General features: G+C 36.5%; 1 protein-coding gene across 1 annotated transcript in view; it reads left to right on the plus strand.

Moving 5' to 3' along the window:
• The window catches only part of ADCY7 (adenylate cyclase 7), a 32452-nt gene that overhangs the window by 12068 nt on the left and 658 nt on the right, over positions 1-19726 (plus strand). Inside the window, exons 9-24 of the mRNA XM_019471382.1 lie at positions 2822-2954; positions 4266-4451; positions 5253-5296; positions 6302-6382; positions 7410-7482; positions 8313-8410; positions 9100-9184; positions 10839-10976; positions 12155-12217; positions 12819-12857; positions 14237-14400; positions 15619-15700; positions 16278-16433; positions 17150-17296; positions 17740-17847; positions 19255-19369. Coding sequence (XP_019326927.1) covers positions 2822-2954; positions 4266-4451; positions 5253-5296; positions 6302-6382; positions 7410-7482; positions 8313-8410; positions 9100-9184; positions 10839-10976; positions 12155-12217; positions 12819-12857; positions 14237-14400; positions 15619-15700; positions 16278-16433; positions 17150-17296; positions 17740-17847; positions 19255-19369 — 1712 coding nt within the window. The remainder of the gene's footprint in view (positions 1-2821; positions 2955-4265; positions 4452-5252; positions 5297-6301; positions 6383-7409; positions 7483-8312; positions 8411-9099; positions 9185-10838; positions 10977-12154; positions 12218-12818; positions 12858-14236; positions 14401-15618; positions 15701-16277; positions 16434-17149; positions 17297-17739; positions 17848-19254; positions 19370-19726) is intronic.

Raw genomic sequence — 19726 nt, forward strand, 5'->3', positions numbered from 1 at the left:
TGAGATTTAGCCCCCGAACCTCCCCCCCCCCCCCTTTCTTTTTGGTAGTCTGCACCAAAGACCCACCATATTTGCGGATTTTTTTTTTCCCCATTCCCAAATGAGACCATGATTTTGTAGGTTCTTGATAGTCTGTGCCAATTAGTACTTAATAATTGAATGGCATTCCTGTGAGTGTATGTTTAAGCATTAAAGTATTAGTTTCTCTTGGAAAGTGATTCTAACCAGTGACTTTATAGGGTTTCTTATTATTTCTATGCCTCAGACAGCTTTTAGGTATATGCTGGTAACTTAAAAATTAACTTCTGCAAAGTGATAAGGGGATATGAATATCAAATTATTTTCTTGCATTGGTGACCGAAACAGAAAGAAAACTAATTGGAGCTTGGTTAACAGTTGCAATACCATCCAGGTTGAGTGTTTTAGTGTGTCGACTAAGCATGATTAAACAAGAATACAGAGTTGTAAAGTTTCTTTTGTTGGTAAAGCAAACAACATGACTCTGAATATGGCAAGAAAACATACTTTTCTTAGTCACATTTAGGACCATTGCCTAATCTTGAAGACTTTGATTATTCCGTTACGTTCTTTGTGCTTATATTTGATAATCTGTTAAAGAATAAAGCTGGTTTAGGTTGGCATGCTGATTCTGAAACGTTACACTTAATGCTTCCTATATCTATACGTGTCTAGTACTCGCTTATCATGTGTTTCAAAACTAGCCAGAGGAAACCTTCCACTTGTGGAAGACTGAGCCTCACAGGGAGGAAGGGTTTCTATTCATTATGCAAATGTTATGCTATATTTGTTTCCCGCTCTGCGGAAAAACGATGTGTCTGGGATTCCCCATTCCAATGTTAGCTAGTCCTGCTCCTTTGGAAGCAGAAGTTTTGTCATTAGGAGCAGTTTGAGGTTTTTATTTAAAATAGGAAGTATATATATTTTGGGTTTCTGTAAAAGAAGGAATTTAAAGACTTTTGAAAGGATGCAGGAAAACTTCTAGCTTTATAAATATTTTATTTCCATTGACAGAGTATCCTTGTTCATCTTCTTTCCAATTTTAAAAATTATTTGCATTCATAACAATGTAATATACTAGTAAAGCAGAAAGTGCTAGCATAAAACCAAAATTAAAAATGCATTTACGGCCAATTCTCTCTAATATGTATATGCCTGAAAGATCAGAATATGTTATTCTCAGGCCTGTTAGCATAGGAAATTGAGTGCACTGTGTTAGGTATTCTGTACTAGCATGGTAAGTGCAATAGTGCATGTTACAGCTTGCCTTTGAGAGGCAGCTTTAGCGGTAGCAGCTTTTGGTTATGTGCTGATCCTGGAATCCAGTAAGCATTAGTAACTGCTGAGAAATCATCGGCATAGTAATTTAAATGGAAAGAAGTTTGCAGTAAGGTCTGAAATGTACTACGGCAGTGTGTGATTTGGGGAAGAGGGGAGAGGAAGCTTGATAAAACGGAAAATGGTGGATAGTGAACAAATGTACTGCCTTTTGAGATAAGTGGAAAACCACAGAAAACTTGCTGCAGTACATGACTGTGTTTTAAGGCTCAGGTAATACAGACATCACCCAGTATGCCTCAGTCTCTATGGCAGAAAATGGTGCTTTAGAGCAAGCTTTAAAATTTCAGATTTGAAGGTTCACCTCGATTGCAAAATTGCATAATCAAAGTAACAATTAAAAAAACAGTTTTTTGAGACAATTACCAGTAAACAAATAAAAACATGCATCCTCCTATATTCTAAAACTCTTACCTTTTGGCTCCAAAAGCATGGAGGAATTTTTTGTTCTTCCTTGTGGGAAGCCACAGCTAGTGGTCTCCAGGTCTTGGCTAAATTATCTTCAGGCAAACCTACATGCAGCGTAAGAAAGTAGAGGCGGATGGGACAGTGATCCCCTTGCTCTCTGTAGTTAGGCAGGGGTGCTGCACACTGTCAGCTTCCATTCTGGAAATGTTCTACTCCCAGCTCTGTGCTGACGGATTGTAGGACTGACAGCACAGTGTTTAACCCCTCCATGCCAAAGAAAAGTGAGAAAAGCTGTGGGAAGATGGACAATAAGAAAGTAGAATATAAGAAAAGAAATGCTATTTTATGAACACACTCAAGTCCCTTGTTGAGAAATTCTATAGAAAGGTATTACCCATAATTTATATGGCAATACGTGATTTGGGATACTGAACTAAATAATGTTTAAGGAAAAGTGTGAATGGGTACAGAAAAATACTAGCTGCTCCCCATAGAAGCGTGTTGCTGTTGTTGCTGTTATGCTCTCCTCTGTTTCAGTCAGAAAAGACAGACTTTCAGAATTATCCTCCTAGTTGACAAAAAACCTTTTCCAGCTTTTTTTTCCAGACTTTGTAACCATCTCCTCCCTTCCTCATGCATTTCTAGCATGAGACAATCCTCGCTTGTGTTTTGTTCGTGAGCTCTCTGTGCAGCCCTTGCCATCTGAAACAACCTACCTGTGAGTCTGTCTGTCTTGTCAGTCATCAGATCTCCTTTGATCACATTTCTTCTTGTTTCTTATATGTCTCTGCTTATTTCAATTTAATTTTATACTGATACTATCTCATTCTGGGAAGTGTTTTTTTAGCGTACTTGCTATGAAGGATGTGCGACGAAGAACTGCAGTAAAGGCTTGCAAATACGGTTTTAAGTACTGGCAGGATTTTGCAGTTGGCTGCCAAAGCACAAGATGTCTGAAAAGCAGCAATGTCAGCAGTGGCCATTGAAATGTAAATGAAATGCTTAATGTGACCTTTCTGTAAGCGTTTGGGTCTCTTGTTCTTTCTCCCCTTCTTAGCCGTGTACACATCACTGAAGCAACATTAAATCACCTTGGCAAAGCTTATGAAGTAGAAGAAGGGAATGGACACCTGAGGGATCCTTACCTTGAATCCATGAATATCAAAACCTACTTAGTGGTTGATCCAAGGGTATGTGTATGTTGTTAAACATGCATATTTATTCAAATATATACATACATTTTTTAAGTACATAGGTGTCTGTGGTGCATACACCGGACAAATTCAGGAACAGAAAGCATGGTATGAGTCGTCTGAGTAGCTTGGATTTGGGACTTCAGATCTGAAAGCACGTCCTACTGTTTTATGATGTCTGTTAGCTTGAAGGTAGTAAGTGTTATGCTGAAACCTCTTATGTGGTCCACTTAGAGTAAAAAATACATATTTGACTATGTATTTGCGTGAAGTGTCTCTCTCACAAATCCAGGTCAAAGGGTGGGATGAAGTAATGAAAGAATACCTGTACTCTGTGGCCACTTTCAGATAAAATATTCCCTGTAAAATAGCTTCTGACATCTTCTCCCTCAGTATATTAGATGTGAGATTCACCTTCTTTTCAAGGTGTAGAGTTAGCAACTGTTGGTTGCCCCTTTAGAGCCTGGTAACTGCAAACACCTGGAGTATTGCTAATTTGAATTGGCTTGTGGTTGATGAGTAAAATATTTCAAAAGAAAAAAGAATGAAAATTACAAACTTCTTTCCTTCAGGATCTTTACAGGAAGGAACAGTATAGAGCCACTTTTAACTAGCAAGAACTCAATCTTACCTTTGTTGCATGTTTTATGTACTCAACACTGCAACCCCCCCTACACGTACACAGCACATATTCTCAGAATGAGGATCTAAGTCCATTGAAATGGTCCCTGCTCACTTGAAGATACCTGTGAAATGTTAGAGAATAACCAGTCATTGATGTATCGGTTTATTCTGTAGTTTCACCTTCCTTGTAGGCCCACAAGGGTATTGCTGTATACCCTGTATATACTGCCTGACTCTTCACCTGTGACGTAGGGATATAATCTAATGTCAACTCTGTAATCTGTATGATCTTCTCCTAATCACTGTTTTGATACGCCCTAGCTCAGGAATTGGGAATCTTTTCCCCTGCTGTTGTGCTGACTGCAAGGAAACTGTATCTGTTCATAAGATCCAGCGATCTCTTGCATCATTGTAAATAAACCAGGAAGTTTGAATGTTGCAGTGTTACAAGCGAAGGCTTGTAAAGGCAGCTGAAGCAAATTCATTATGTCATGATTTGCTTCAGCTCATGTTAATTAAATGAGATAAAGGAATTGAGGTTGGCTGACACATTGCTGATATGTGTTTAAAGTCCTACTAAATAGCTAGATTGTATAGTCCTAAACTACTCAAGTACACAGAGCTTCATTTCTTTGTGATTTGTACCATTTTCTGTTTTCTAAGTGAGTGTGTTTTTTCTGTTAGTCCAAACAATGCGTATCAAATAATCATCTCCCTAAAACAAGAGTTAATGATGGGCTGAAGATGCGAGCATCTGTTCGGATGACACGTTATTTAGAGTCCTGGGGAGCAGCCAGGCCCTTTGCCCACCTGAACCACAGAGAAAGTGTGAGCAGTGACTCTTCGAGTTCACAAGGAAGGCGAAGAAAGGTGAGTTTTGAAGTAGTGATTGTCATCCTACAATTGCAAACTGCTCCTTGTGTCTATGGTGTGAAACTTGAAATCTGACATGGTTTTTGTGGCTGAATTTCTGCTATTACTCTTGGTGTTAAATGTATACACAGAACTAAGAAGGTATCTTTGAAACAACTATTTCTGTCAGAACTTAACAGTATTCAAAGTCTGCCAATCTCTAGCATGCTATACTCATAATAAACCTTCAAAGTAAAACTTTGAAACGATCTTTTTTTCCCTGACATTTTTCCATCTTTGGGTCCTGCTCGCTACATGTGGTTTTGGAAAAAAGATAATTTATCCCAGACTCCAGATGCACTCAGTATTTACTTAAAATGTATAGAAAATAAAAAATCCCTTCACATGCTCTGCCTGCAACAGGATTTTATCAGTAAAGAATTTTTAAGATTAGGAATACTTAAGATTTTTAAGATTTTAAAATTTAAGAAAACTCATTTTTCCTTCCAGCTGCCCTTCCTGAAAGCTGAAAGTCTACTTGCCTCTGCTGATGTTAGTTATTTCAGTGTGTGGAGAAAAACAAGAGGGAAGATCTGTTCAATTATCTTCTAACAATTTTTTTGTCAGAAACCACTCACTTGTTAAAGCAGAAAACATTGCTGGAAAGGGTTGATTTTGATAGGCTTTTCTATTTGAGAATGGTTCTTGATTTTTATTTGTGAATAATAGTGTTTTTGGCAGCTTCCTGAAGTTTATTTTCGATAGTTGTTTGCCATTTACTGAGTGTGTAACTTATTCTTAACTCCTCATTTGATTTAGGAAATACCTTTGTGTTCCACTGGGCGCCAGAGAACTTCTGATAGGTTTGTCAAGTACTTCCTTTTTTTTTTTTTAAAAGATGGTTCTTGATTTTTATTTGTGAATAATAGTGTTTTTGGCAGCTTCCTGAAGTTTATTTTCGATAGTTGTTTGCCATTTACTGAGTGTGTAACTTATTCTTAACTCCTCATTTGATTTAGGAAATACCTTTGTGTTCCACTGGGCGCCAGAGAACTTCTGATAGGTTTGTCAAGTACTTCCTTTTTTTTTTTTTAAAAGATCCTGTACTCCTCTTGCAGTTCAGTGTACTGTAAGCATGTGATCTTTTGGTTGATTAATCACTGTGTGTATGGTATTCCTGCATTAGAAAGGTTAAGCTAAATCTTTGGCCTTTAAAAAACTTCTCAATTAACATTTTTTATTGTTAGCAGACTCTAAAAGGAGCTTCCCCCCTGCTTTGTCTTACTGGCCCCTCAGTCATTCAGGTTGCATTTTGCTTTATGGGCTGTAGCAGGATGGAAGGGAGTAGGGAAGTAAGAGACCTAAAGAGCACTGAAAAACAAATCAAAACATCTCATATATTGTATACATTCTTACTCATAGATGCTAGATTTGTTTGTAAATATTATAGTACAAAATAAATACAGTTTAACATAATATTATAAGTAAATATATATTACATTTTAACAAGTTATGTCTTTGGTTAGTAGTATTAATGTATGCCATTGTAGTCTAATAAAAAATTGGCACTATATGTAGAAATGCTTACAATGGTACCTGTACCACTGAGGTAACTAAGATGATGATTTTTCACTTGTGAAACATTCTCTTAGCTTATCAAAATATGGTCTTGAAAAATGCATGATTTAAGTAACTAGAGAAATGCTTAGTAAAGTGCTTATAGATGTATATGTTTATCAGTTTGGAGCATTCTTGTTTAACTTTTCCCTGGTAGCTTACCCCACTTGTGTACTGAGAAAGTATGGTCCTCTGTAGCCATTAACTGTTTCTGAATAGCATTTGTGACATGGACTTCATTTTGTTCTCAGAAATTCATCTCAGAAGGGAAGGATAGAGGAAGATATTTATGATGAAATGATGTCAACCATTGAGGGCCTCAGTTCAACTAAGTATGCAGTATTTTATTTTTTCTTCATCTTTTCTTTGAGAATAATCTGCATTCTCAATTTTAAGTATAAATATAACATTTACTTCTCAAAAAAGAAAAGTTACCAGGACTTTTGTCTTGCCTTTTTTTGGTCTTTGTTCACTTGGTTTTTACTTATTTTAGTTCCTTTTTGGTTTTAATTTTAATATAATGAGAATATTATTGCATTATTATAGCAAGAAGCCAATGGTTAGTCTAGCTGTTCAATGTGGTGTAGTATATTATCGCTTTGTTTCTTATGACTGTCCGAAGTAATGAGCTGAACTGCAGTGCAGGATGGGATAGGAAGTTAATGTTTGTGTTCTGTTTATTAAAGTAATAAGTGTCAGGAAATGGGGTGCAGTCCTGAACAAAACCTGTGTATAAAATCAAAACAGTTTGAGGGTAATAATAAAATTGCTTTAGTGTTTGGTTCAGTGAAGGTAAATGGTCTATCAGTAGCAGATGGTGCATCTGGCACTATATTTGCATTTAAAAGCAGACAAACACAGGCAATTTTGTTGTTTGTTTGTTTGTTTTTAATTTAAAATACAGTATTCAAATTCCTACCAAATGTAAAACAGTGAATTTGAGAAGAAAAACTTTCTTTCATCTAAATTATAGCAAGGCTGTTATCACTGTACCCCAGCTATTTCTAATAGGGACCTGATATTTAGGGGAAGTTTTTGGAGGCTGTGAGCCATCTCTAACATCTGCTATTACACTTTCCTATTTGTAAACCTCAGGCAAGATCTGGGATTACATTCTGCATGGAACTGGCAGACGCTGCTGTCTGTGAGAGTGTTCTGGATCTGCCTGTCAGCTACGTCAAAACATAACCGCTCATATGTTATGCTGTGAAACATAAAGACCTTGCAGAAGTGTCAAATGTGTGTAGAACAGCGGCACTCCCACCCTGTATACTGTGGAGTCTCAACTACAATGATGCTTTTGCATACTATCCTTGGCCTGTTGTGTACATTTTGTAATGTGTGTCTCTCTGCATGCAGTCCGTGGTGTGGCAAATCACATGACTTCTGTGGATTTTCACTGATTTTTGCAGAACCTGGTCTTGAAAAAGAGGTTGGTAAGAGCAAAATAATCCTTTTTGGTCTTTAATTTGCACTTCAGAGCAGCATAAGAATATATTTGAAACTGTCTGTTTTCATTCTGAAACTGGATTCTGGAGGTGACTTCATATCCAAAGAGGTTTTTGGTAGCTAATGGAAAGCAGATCTCATGATTCGTTTGAGTTGGTCATTCTTCTTTGAGAATGCCAATTCTGTAGATTAAAGGAGATTGTCTCTAATCTGTGGTTAAATTCTTGCCATAAGGGAGTTAGTAGGAGTTTGGCAACTTTACTATATGAAGAACTTCTCTCAAAAGTAATGAAATTTAAAAAAAAAAAAAAAAAAAAAAAAAAAAAAAGTTTTTCTGCATCCATAATGAAAATACTTTGCTTTCTGTGGTTGTTTCATTGCAAGTATAATACTGTTATTTGTTAGGTACAGTGTACTTTTTCTGTTTGCATAACTGTTCTTTAATTTACTGTGCTGTGGTATACTGTATGTAGTTACTGGTGTGTGCGTATATATATACACACACACTTTAGGTTTACTTCTGTGTATATCCTTTTTTTTATAAGGATTTTGACTACGTGCATCTGTAAAGTGCTGGTTTACATACTCAGTGGATTTCCCTCTAGGTTTGAAATTATCCTTTGGACTAGGCTGTTTTTCTTGACAGATGTTCAAGGGAATTTTACTAGGTAGTTTTCTTTTGTTCTCTTTTTGTTCTATGTCTATTTTTAATAGACCAGTATAAATTTGCATATATGTGTCATCACAAAAATGTAATAGAATTTTAAAAACCCCTGGAATTATCCTTAAGATTTATTATAATCTGTGTTTCAGTATCGCACCATTCCTATTCTAAAACTGAAGAGTTACTTCGCATGTGCCAGTTTTGTGTTCCTCTGTATATTTCTGATACAGCTGTTTATAATGCCAAAGTAAGTGTCAGTATTTTAATAATTTATAATTCAAATTAACCAATAGCTAAAGTGAAACTCATGTGCATGAAACCTTTTTAAAGTCTTTTGGAGTTCCTGAGGGTTTACATTTAAGAAACGTACACCTCTTAGGACTAATTTACCCCTTAATAAAGGAGTGCATTCATGTTGTTGGCAGAAGAGCCTAGATATCGGTATGAAAATAAAATAGAAATATTTCTTTAATATTGTGTTTGCTTAGTACGCACAGGGAGATGATCAGTTAACTGAGAAATACTATTTTATCTGGGCTGTAGGCACACGGCTAAAATGTGCTCAGTGATCCTTTTGTCTGTAGAGATGCAAGGAGGGAACTTAGAGCTGCTTCTCATACCTCTGAGAAAGCAGATGTTTGATAATTCTAAAGTTTATGGCATATTTGTTTTTCATGGCTGTTGCAGTGCAATTTCCATGTGGTTTATGCACGGGGTAGTGGTTCAGGCTGTCAGTGAGGAGTAGAATATCTTAAAGTAGTATTTGTGCAGCAGAGCAACAATAACCTGTGCAATGTTATGATCATCCAGTGCTATTAGAAGAAAAATTCTATTTAAATTTAGAGAAACACTGTTAGCAAACTTTAGTCTGAGTTGTGCTTTGAAATTTTTTTTTCATTTAACACTGTTTTGTTTCATGGTTTCTCTTCTGTTTAGAACTGCAAAACTAGGAATTTCCTTTGGCATTGTTGCACTCATCATTGTACTTATTTTGTTTGTGTGCTTTGCTGAGAAATGTATGGTAAGTTTATTTAAAAAAAAAAAAGTTTCCTGTTTTCAAAAGTGGATGGATGTAATTCAGCAACTTGGTCTATCTTTTAGGATGATGAATTAAGCTGTTAATTTCAATAGGAGTTTACAGGAGCCTTGAACCTCAGGTTACCAGAAAATTTCACTGCCTGAAACAAATTTTCATGTCTGAAAATTCTCACTGTAATTCAGAATTATTTGGGTGCCAGAATAGATGGGTAGGAGGGAGGAGGAAGATATTAACACTTGCTGAGTGGGGTTGGGTTTTTTAAATTTAGTTTTACGCTTGTCCTTAATAGTAATTTTCGTTGTAAATCCTGATATTTTCTATATTAATATATAAATAACAATATTAAAATCAAAATAAGTTTGAATGCAAGATTAGTTTTCATAATCATTCATAAAGCCCCATGAAAATTGCAAACATGTGAATAATTTATTGGCAACAATTTCATAGCTGTTAGAATTCCAAATTCACCATTACATCAATTAAGATACTTTGCATTTGTAGTTCCTTTTTCTTTGCATTATTAAATGTATGCAATCACTGTTTAAAAATATATAGTGACATAGAGACAGCCCATAGTGACACAGAGTTCAACGACACAAAATAAAAAAAGTCCTTCTCCAGTCCAAGAACTATCTGGAGGCAGGGGTGGGAGAGGGAAGGGATTTCAGAGAGTTCCTTACACTCATCAAATCTATGTTGTGCTAGACCAAGGGTGGGAGGGAATTCTGAAGTTCTGCTGAATGCCACTATCATCCTATTGCAGAGTGGTGATGGTGGTCTCCCAGGAAAACTGACACAGAAAGAAACAGTCTCTTACAGAGACAGGTTCAAGTTGCGTAAAAGGGAAAGGAAAAAAAAAATTGCACCCTGTACATGGGATAAAGTTTTATGATTAATTTAAAAGTACAGTTAGATACCACGTATGGATTTTATGTATGTATGGTGGTTTTATATATATATGAGTGGATGCATTTTTATATGTGTGTGTATATATATGTCTATGTAGAGAGAGAGAGGTGTGTGTGCATGTATGCATGTATGATTTCTACATATGTGAGAACATATGGAGAAAAGAAAAAGAAAATTCCAAGACTGCAATTGCATCAGACTTGAGTTTTACGCTGGGAGTGTTTTGGTATAGCATCCTTGAATAATGCTTGCAACCGTTAAAAGTATATGCTTCACTAGATGTTTTTCTCTATAGCAACAAATGGAGGATAAAAGGATGAAAGAAAGAGGACTGTCTATGATTTGTTTCGATTTAGTCATCTGAAAATGTAGTTCCAAATATAACACTATAGCTCTATAACTAAAAAATACACGTAGGTTGTCACTATATTTTGAGTAACGTTTCTCTGGAACTTTTAATCAGATCATAATTTTGTATTTTTAAAGCAAAAATTCAGAAAATTTTAGCACCCAGCCTCTTTGAAATAAGGAAGCATTCTCTCTGTTTTCAGTTGTGGAAAGGCATTAGGCATTTAGTCTGAATGACTAGATTCAGAGTTCTAAATTAGGATTCCAGTGAAGACTCTTGACAATCTCCTGCAGAGAAAAAGTATTTTATATTTAGAAATATTTCTTCCCATGTATCAGTGTTATCCGTGTTACTGAAACAAACTAATTTTGTTTACAGAAGTGCTGCTCAGAACAGTGGCCTCTCCTGCGCCATCTTTGTGCTATCTCGGAAAAGGTGGAAACAATGCCTTTACTTAGGCTGCCTTTAGCAGTCATCACTATAGGTGCCTTGCTGATTATAGCCATTTTTAATTTGGTAAGTAATCGCATTATCTTTATTCTGTGAACTTATTGTAACTTCCTGTATTCTTTTCATCAAGTACTGAGCTTTTTGCTGCTTTTTATAATGTCTGATTTGCAACATGAGTTGATTTACACAAGGATAATGCACGATGTCATGTAAAAGCATTAAAAGTAAAAACTCCCAGTTTGTAGACCTAAAAGTACATGTGATAGACTTGAGTTCTTGTTTGCACCACCTTTTCTTGCTTTCAAGATGGCATTTATAATTACTATTGACTCTAACCCTCATCTCTAAGATGATCTTCCTTTTTTTTTTTTTAATGTGGGTTTAAATGTTTGGCTGTGGCGGGTAGAAGTTTTAAGCTGTTTACTGTGGTATTTGCACTAGCTAGTAATAATGCAAATGAGGGAGGGAAGAATATAGCTTAGTTCTCTTTTAAAACCAAAGACCTTGTGGGTAGTTACTGCTAGACTAAGATGCAAATGGCGTCTGTCTTTTAACTTTAGTTTAAGCATTGTATTGCACCTGGGGTACGTACATTTGAAAAACAACCCTTTGGAGTAACCCCATGCTCAAGACCACTCTGCTGTGTTTTTTTTTAAACAAGTTTTATGTGACATATCACGTTAACGGTTAAACCTATCTGATAGCTAGCTACTAAAAGTGATGTCCTTCCGATCCCATATGCTTGGTCTGCCATTCTTCTGATTCCATGGGGCGTTTATTCTGAAGGCCATACTGCAGAAAATGCTTAATTTTCTTTTGTAGGGTTGTTTTTCTGCTGGCTTAGGTCCTTGAATTGACTCACAGTGGTGTCATGTGAACACCACCAGAGACAGCCTAAAAGAAAACAGGAACAGCAGCTGTGAAACTGAGGGGTGAGGCAGAACCGCATGTTTGTGCCAGTTAGCTGTTAGATTGGCATAGTTGTAATGTGAAACTTTACCCCAAATTAAAAAATAAGTAAGTAAATACTTGGCAATTTTAACCTTCTTGCACCTTGTGTGTGCATATATGTTCAATACAATGATATCCCATATAGTTGTATTCCAACATTTATATTGCAGTAGCACTGAAAGGGCAACCAGATCAGGACTCATTATATACGATATGGAGAAAAAACTTAAAATTAGTGACTACAAGCTAACAAATTTGTATGGTGGTTTTGTTTTTTTTCCCAATTAATCAAGACTACTGAAAGGAACAAACCTGCAAACTTTACTGGATCAAATGACCTGTGTGCTACCCCCTATGTGAGTAGAGTACCGTCTTAATTTCTAAGATTAAAATGAAATAAGTCTTGGATGGTGTGTATAATATGGATGGATGGCAGCATTTTGGTATCTTTTCATCTTTTTATAAAGATAGAATTTTTAAATCCTTGAACACAAAGACTGACTCGTGCCACAAGGCAGTTCTAGGGATATTTTCTATCATTAGCTATGGCTTTGCTGTGCATCTTTTAGGGATTTTTCAGAAGTCTGGAGTACTCATGGATAAAGCTGAAGTTTTGGCTTATTTTGGTTACTCAACACCTTTGAAAGGTGTTCTCTAGCATTTCTATAAGGATAGATTCAGTACTCACTAATGACACAAAAGGATTATTTCTGAGGGTTTCATCTTTTATCTCTTTAATTCCAAAGTAGCATTCTATTTTGAGATCATCCAAATGTTTGGGAGGCTCCTTTGTCGCCTGGCCGCCCCTTTAAATGATGGACATGTTTTTGAACAATGCACAGCAGGTTGTGTGAGGACCCTTTCATTCAAGTCCTTATGACAAATGAGAAGTTACATGTATATAACACACATTGTACTCATCTGGTAATTTTCTGTTCTTGCATGTCTGTAAATCAGCCTTTTGGAAACACAACTCAATCCTGCATTGAGGAAACTGTAAGTAGTGAATACATGTTACTTTAAAACCCAGATCTTTGAATATTGTATATATTACTGACAACAAACACAGCTTTTTTAGGTATCTGACAGCAGAAAAGTTCTTTGTGAAATCAACATGTTTCAGCTGCTGTTGCTGTGCTGAATAAAGTATGGCTTTGCAATTTTTTGAAAGTTCAGGCTTAAAAGTAGATCTAAAACTTTGAGGAAAAAGTAGTAGAACAGGAGGATGATTATGTTCAAGTCTGAGAGATGAGAGCTGTACTTGCAAGTGTCCCAGTGAAGTATCTTGATAGAGTGAAAGGGCTTAAATGGCCAACAGACTGTTCTCTACGTAATGGTTTCTTTTTCAGAGGTTTGGCTTCAGGGTTATAACAGTGAGCGTTCATTACCTTTTGGAGGTTAGACTCAATGCCTTTAGGATGACAGAGTTGGTATAATACATTACTATGCGGGCTCTGATCCTGAGTTGCTCCATATATTATTCTGGTTTCATTCACTTTAACAGAAACATTAACTGTTTAGCTAAGAATCTCCCAGATCTGTGGTAGGTCTGTGCTATTATGGGTGAAAAACTGTGCTTTGTACATAAAGAGAAATAAACTGTTGAGGAGCAGAAGCTGAGGTAATTTTGGAGTTGTTTGTAGACTAAAGTATGCTAGCTCAGCATCTTATACCTGTGGCTGTGGCAGGAGGGGGAGCAGTCCTGTCTGCGCAACGCACTTTGCACCACCTGACAGTTTTAATGCTCCCAGCTGCGTGCTGACCTCGGACACTGCGCCTGAACTGTGATTCCTCTGGGAGGTTTTTCAATAATTCCATTGGATAATGGCCATAGCTTAACAATGCTTATTAGCATCAAAGTCTTATGAAGGAGCTGTGTCTAAGGTTGGAGAACAGGTCACGGTCTTCAGATGTTACAGGTGGGGGAGATAGGAATGGGGTATCTGCTTAAGGTTGCAAAGGGGGAGCAATGTCAAAAATAGGACCAGAATGCTGGATTTCCTGCTTCAGAGCCTGTTCACTGGACTATGAACCTACTTTAGGTTAGTCTTGAACTCTAAATAAATAATTGTTTAAATTAATAGTCTTCAGAAGACGGATTCTCAACACTCTTCAGCTTTTGTCTGACACTGCTTATGTTGGTGTGCTGCTTTTTGTTTAAATATTTTTGTCTTTAACAAAAAAGTAAACGAAAAAAGTATTAAGTTCAGCCTTTTAGTGCAATTAAAAATAAAGCTTTAAGTGTATTTAGCAAGTGATTGTAATTTCTTCTATTTAAATTAAATGATCATGAACTTAGAGCATTTGCTATGGTTTGAAAGTCTCATGCATAAAGTCTGAATAATGCAACTGCTCTTTAAAATCTTCTTTTACAGTATTATGCTTACTGCTGCATATTGGGGTTCATTGCTTGCTCAGTATTTCTTCAAATGAGCTTCGAACTCAAAGTTCTCCTCCTGTCCATTGCTGTGACTGTATACCTCATCATTTTTAATACCCTTCAGCATAGAAACTGGAGCTTCTATGGCAACAGTACCAGGTGCAGTGTAAAGTTTCTTATAATTGACTATAACGTTTCATTAAAGGAGGTGTTAGATTTTTGTATCAAAATCATGTAAGTCAGACATTACAAACCTTTCTGTAAAGTTAATGACATGGAAATCATATTAGACCATATCACTTTTTTTTTTTTTTTTAAGAAAGTGTGTTTTCTGAAAAATTCTGTAATAAAGCTTCTGAGATCTCTGGAAGCTTAGATTACATTAAAGACTAGGAGGGAGAATATTAATCTCATGATAAAGTTTATCTTCTGTTAAACTATGAAGAAAAGCCTTCCTAAAAGTCTGATGCTCAAGCTGTGGTTGCAAGACCTTGCTAGTCAATAGGAAAATGAACTCTTCATTTACTTACCTCACTAATGGCATGTTTTGAAAAGTAACAGCAATTTACCTGATCTGATTGAAGAAACTATAAAAATACTTCAGAGAAATCATATGTGGAAGGGTTTTACTGTTCATTTGTAAGTCTCAGATTCTCAGAGTAGTCTCATAGCTGAAGATTAGGATAAATTTATTTTGCAGAGGCTAACTGTGAGCTGTCAGCACAGCTTAAAAATGCCTAAATGAGCTCTTAATTTAGCCTCTTAATCCCAGGCTATTCATAGAATGAGAATTTAGTTTGCATTTGTGAAAATTAATAGATGTGGTAAGACAGACTGATCTTACTATGAAATATGAGTGGCGTCTCAGATTTGTATGAAACTATATACAGGTGTTATTTAATGGCTGTCTCTGTTTTAGCAGTTCAGCTTTTTATTTGTTATCATCTTTCCTTCCACAAATAAGACAGTTTATTTTCCTACTTCAAGGTTTTGTTGGCTGTGTTTTTGTGGGGCAGCGTGGGGAAGAAAGCTGCAACTCGGTGCAATGGAAATTAATATGGCTCCATTAAGATAAAGCCATGTTTACTTGAACATCTTACTACAATAGCTACTTAACAAGGTTTCAGCACCCATTTCGTCATTACGTGAAACACAGTTCATGTACTGAACTGAATGATAATCCTTTCTCCTTATTAGGATAGGATCGATAACCAGACAGGCGCTGGCACAAATGAGCAATGGTATTGGTGGTATATGTCTGAACAAAGACACCCTCTTCTGCTGTGTTCTTCTTCCCCTCCCCTTCCCCCCCCCAACCCTGAATCATGTGGATTTTCTTAAAGGACACAGATGACTGTATTGCTTTCTTGTTTTCAGACTTTTCATCAAAGAGCCAAGGATAATGACTAATTTATATCTGGTTCTGTTTTACATAACCCTAATTTTACTTGCAAAACAGGTACGTATTTAAAAAACAATGGGTTAATTCTTTCCCTTGCAGCGAGTTGATTTTTAAATAAAATGCAAAAAGTATTGTTAATTGAAACTTTGCACTAAATTAGTATATATTTTAATATTTTATATTCTTGTACTTAGTTGGAGATAATGTACTTACTTGTACTTAGTTATAGATTAATGCAAAAATTTTTACTGTGAAAGGGTGGGAACATTTTTGTCTTTCAATAGTGTTTGCATTACAGAAGTCAGAACTTCCAAATTCTTCCAATTTGGATCTATCTGTATTTGTATGTCAATATTCATCCTAAATCAAGGCAGTAGTTCAAGACAAAAATAATCACCATATTATTAAAATGTCTTTTGGTAAGTACACCTGATGGTACCCAAATGACATTCATTCATACTGACGGCTTCATATTTTTCTGATCTTCATGCTCAAAGCGCATTTTTTCATAACTATATAGGCTCAAAAGGCATTGAAGAAACTTTATTGCTACTACACTTTTTGAATAAATTGACTAATATTTTTCAGCGAGATATTATATGGATTTAATTTATCATGTTTGGTCCCTTTGCAGATTGACTATTACTGTCGACTGGATTGTCTGTGGAAGAATAAGTTTAAAAAAGAACATGAACAGTTTGAAACGATGGAGAATGTTAACAGGCTTTTGCTGGAAAATGTACTTCCAGCACACGTTGCTGCCTATTTCATTGGTGAAAAACGAAATGAGGTATGTTTAATCTCTACTATATGAAGGACAGTAAATTGGACTTCTGTGACATAGAATGTCATGCTAACAAGCACACAGAAGACTATAAGGTTCTGTACTCTTTGCCTCTTGTTTGTATCCCAAGACCTTTGTGTAAATCCAAGAATCTGCTATCCAGATGGCCTCAAAAAATGCGAACTTTCAGTGTCAGTCTCTGAAATCTGTTTTCAGAATTAGTAGTTCAGCTTCAGGACACAGTTTGAGTTTGGCAAATATTTAAAAAGGATTTACTGCTTTCCAAAGGCCGTATTTTATCAGAGAAGATAGGCCTTCTTTTTAAAGAAGTTAGTTGAGGAACAGATAGTATCTCCTTGGTAACAACCCCAGTGAGAAGTTCATCGATAATGATTTTTTTTTTTTAAGACATCCATCTTATTCCGCCAGCATGTCATCAGAATAAATATTGCAGATTTCACAGCCATGGTAAATGTCATAAGACTGGTACTGTCCAGAATAGATCAGGATCTTTATGATACATAGATATCTCAGCTTTTCCTTAGGCAAATCAACTTTTCTTATTTTATCAGAAACATTAATGATGCCCACTGTAAAGTACTGTAGTTGACTTCATAGGAAAACTGTAATTTGATTACTGGTTACAAACAATAATCATTGTTTTGAATAACTGTGGTGGAAGGTGACTGCTGACAATGTGTGAATATGTTGTTTTCCTGTAGGACTGGTACCATCAATCTTATGACTGTGTCTGTGTCATGTTTGCATCGGTACCAGATTTTAAGGTGTTTTATACTGAATGTGATGTCAATAAAGAAGGCCTGGAATGCTTGCGGCTGTTAAATGAAATCATTGCTGATTTTGATGAGGTAATTAAGCTTTGGCAAAAATGGACTGGATTACATACTTACTGCAAAATAAAATGTTTCACTAGATCTGAGAGCATTAGAGAGGGGAAAAAAGGCTGTTATGCTGAACTAATAATCTGAGTTCAGCCTTGCAGTCTTGAAAGATATATTCCCATCTGATGGGATTTTTCAATTACATCATCTAATGCATTAGTAGTATGGTTTGAAAGTCCTGAATTTCAGGACTTTATTTCAGTACTTCAGTGCTTTTATTTCTCCTATAAGCAGGTAGAGCAAAACTGTGAAACTAATCCTCAGTACTTTCTTATCTAACCTCCGTGTGATTGATAGTATTCCTAGAGATGTTTAATGCTTATTGTAGTCAGTATAAGATTTCTAGTTAAATCACACACTGAAATATGGTATTAAAGTCTCAAGTTTCTCTTTTCCTTCCCTTCAAACAGCTCTTGTTAAAACCTAAATTTAGTGGTGTTGAAAAAATAAAAACCATTGGAAGCACTTACATGGCAGCAGCTGGTCTCAGTGTTACACCAGGCCAAGAGAACAACCAGGTACGTTGTCTCTGAAATCTGCCTTTGGTATTCTGTGTGTACGTAGGTGCATTTCAAAGTAACAAAATGTAATGTGATATAAAAGAGAAAGTAAATCACCAAGAGTGACTTTCTGAAATGTGGAAAAAGATGATAAAAGTGTATTGTCTCCTGTTGAATTCATTATTTATCCCCTAGTTCCATTTTTCTCCGAAGCAGGTATTAAGTCTGTAACCGCAGCATACTTTTCACATCTTTAATCTTTGATTCCAGTAGCTTAACATTTCTAGATGCATAACAGAATAGCTCTAATAATAGGGAAGTCAAAGAATGGCTGCCAAAGAAAAGGCCATCTCAGAATTGGACAGTAAGCTTTTTGTGATACCTGAGAACTGGCACAAAAAGAGAATCCTCAAGTGCCACGTTAGATCTGAATCTGAAACTGTTTGTCACCCAGAAGAATGAAAACCAATTTCTGTATTCAGACTCACTTTCACTATAGCAGGTTCGTATATGACATTAGGATGCACATGTGTAATATGTACAAAACATGTAAAATTAAATCTGGAATCCTAAAGGACAGACACAAATTCATTACAAATTTTAATCATCTCATATGCTTGTCACCTTCTAGCCATTCCAATTTAATTTAATGTGTTTTTTTAAATCCATTTTGAATGTTTGTTGAACTGTGCAATTCTGCACAGTTACAAGGATGAGTGGTCTCAGCCTTAGATATCATAGAATCACAGAATTGTCTAGGTTGGAAAAGACCTTTAAGATCATCACGTCCAACCATTAACCTAGCACTGCCAAGTCCACCACTAAACCATGTCTCTGAGCACCACAGGGATGGGGACTCAACCACTTCCCTGGGCAGCCTGTTCCAATGCTTGACAACCATTTCGGTAAAGACATTTTTCCTCATGTCCAACCTAAACCTCCCCTGGTGCAACTTGAGGCCATTTCCTCTCGTCCTATCGCTTGTTACTTGGGAGAAGAGACCGACACCCACCTCGCTACAACCTCCTTTCAGGTGGTTGTAGAGAGCGATGAGGTCTCCCCTCAGCCTCCTTTTCTCCAGGCTAAACAGCCCCAGTTCTCTCAGCCGCTCCTCAAAAGACTTGTTCTCCAGACCCTTCATCAGCTTTGTCACCCTTCTTTGGATGTGCTCCAGCACCTCAATGTCTGTCTTCTAGTAAGGGGCCCAAAACTGAACACAGTATTCGAGGTGCAGCCTCACCAGTGCTGAGTACAGGGGCACGATCACTTCCCTACTCCTGCTGGCCACACTATTTCTGATACTATATATATACACACACACACACTCTCTCTCTTTATTCAATAATAGTACTGGTTTGGAAGAGTAGCCTGACACAACCTTCTATGTTGTAATTTGATCATTAATATGTGTTATGAATTGCGTAGGATAAGGAAAGACAGCATGCTCACATTGGGATTATGGTGGAATATGGAATTGCCTTGATGAGTAAACTGGATGGCATCAACCGACATTCCTTCAACAATTTCCGCTTACGAATTGGTAAGTTCGGTTTGTGAAGAATGTGAACTCTGCAGCTCCATAAAAATGAAAAATGAGGTAGAATGACTTAAGTAAATTGCCGAGTGCTGTGGAGCCCTTCTTAACACGGAACACAGCGTTTGGATTATTATAAAATGCTGAATAGCTGAAGGCAGTGTTGTCTAGTCTAGCTTTTTACATATGCCAAGCTCCTTCACGGATGGGCTTTTCTAATCACTGGAGGGAGCAGTACGAAGACTGCAGCTGGATGAGTTTGAAGAAAATCATAGGTGCGGATGAAATGGGAGGTACCCCGTTATTAGCTGTTGACTAAAGACAGTATTGTCATTATACAAATGTTTATTTCTAGATATTAAA

The sequence above is a fragment of the Aptenodytes forsteri genome, unplaced genomic scaffold (assembly GCF_000699145.1).
Source record: "Aptenodytes forsteri isolate BGI_AS27 unplaced genomic scaffold, ASM69914v1 Scaffold33, whole genome shotgun sequence".
Taxonomy (NCBI): Eukaryota; Metazoa; Chordata; class Aves; order Sphenisciformes; family Spheniscidae; genus Aptenodytes; species Aptenodytes forsteri.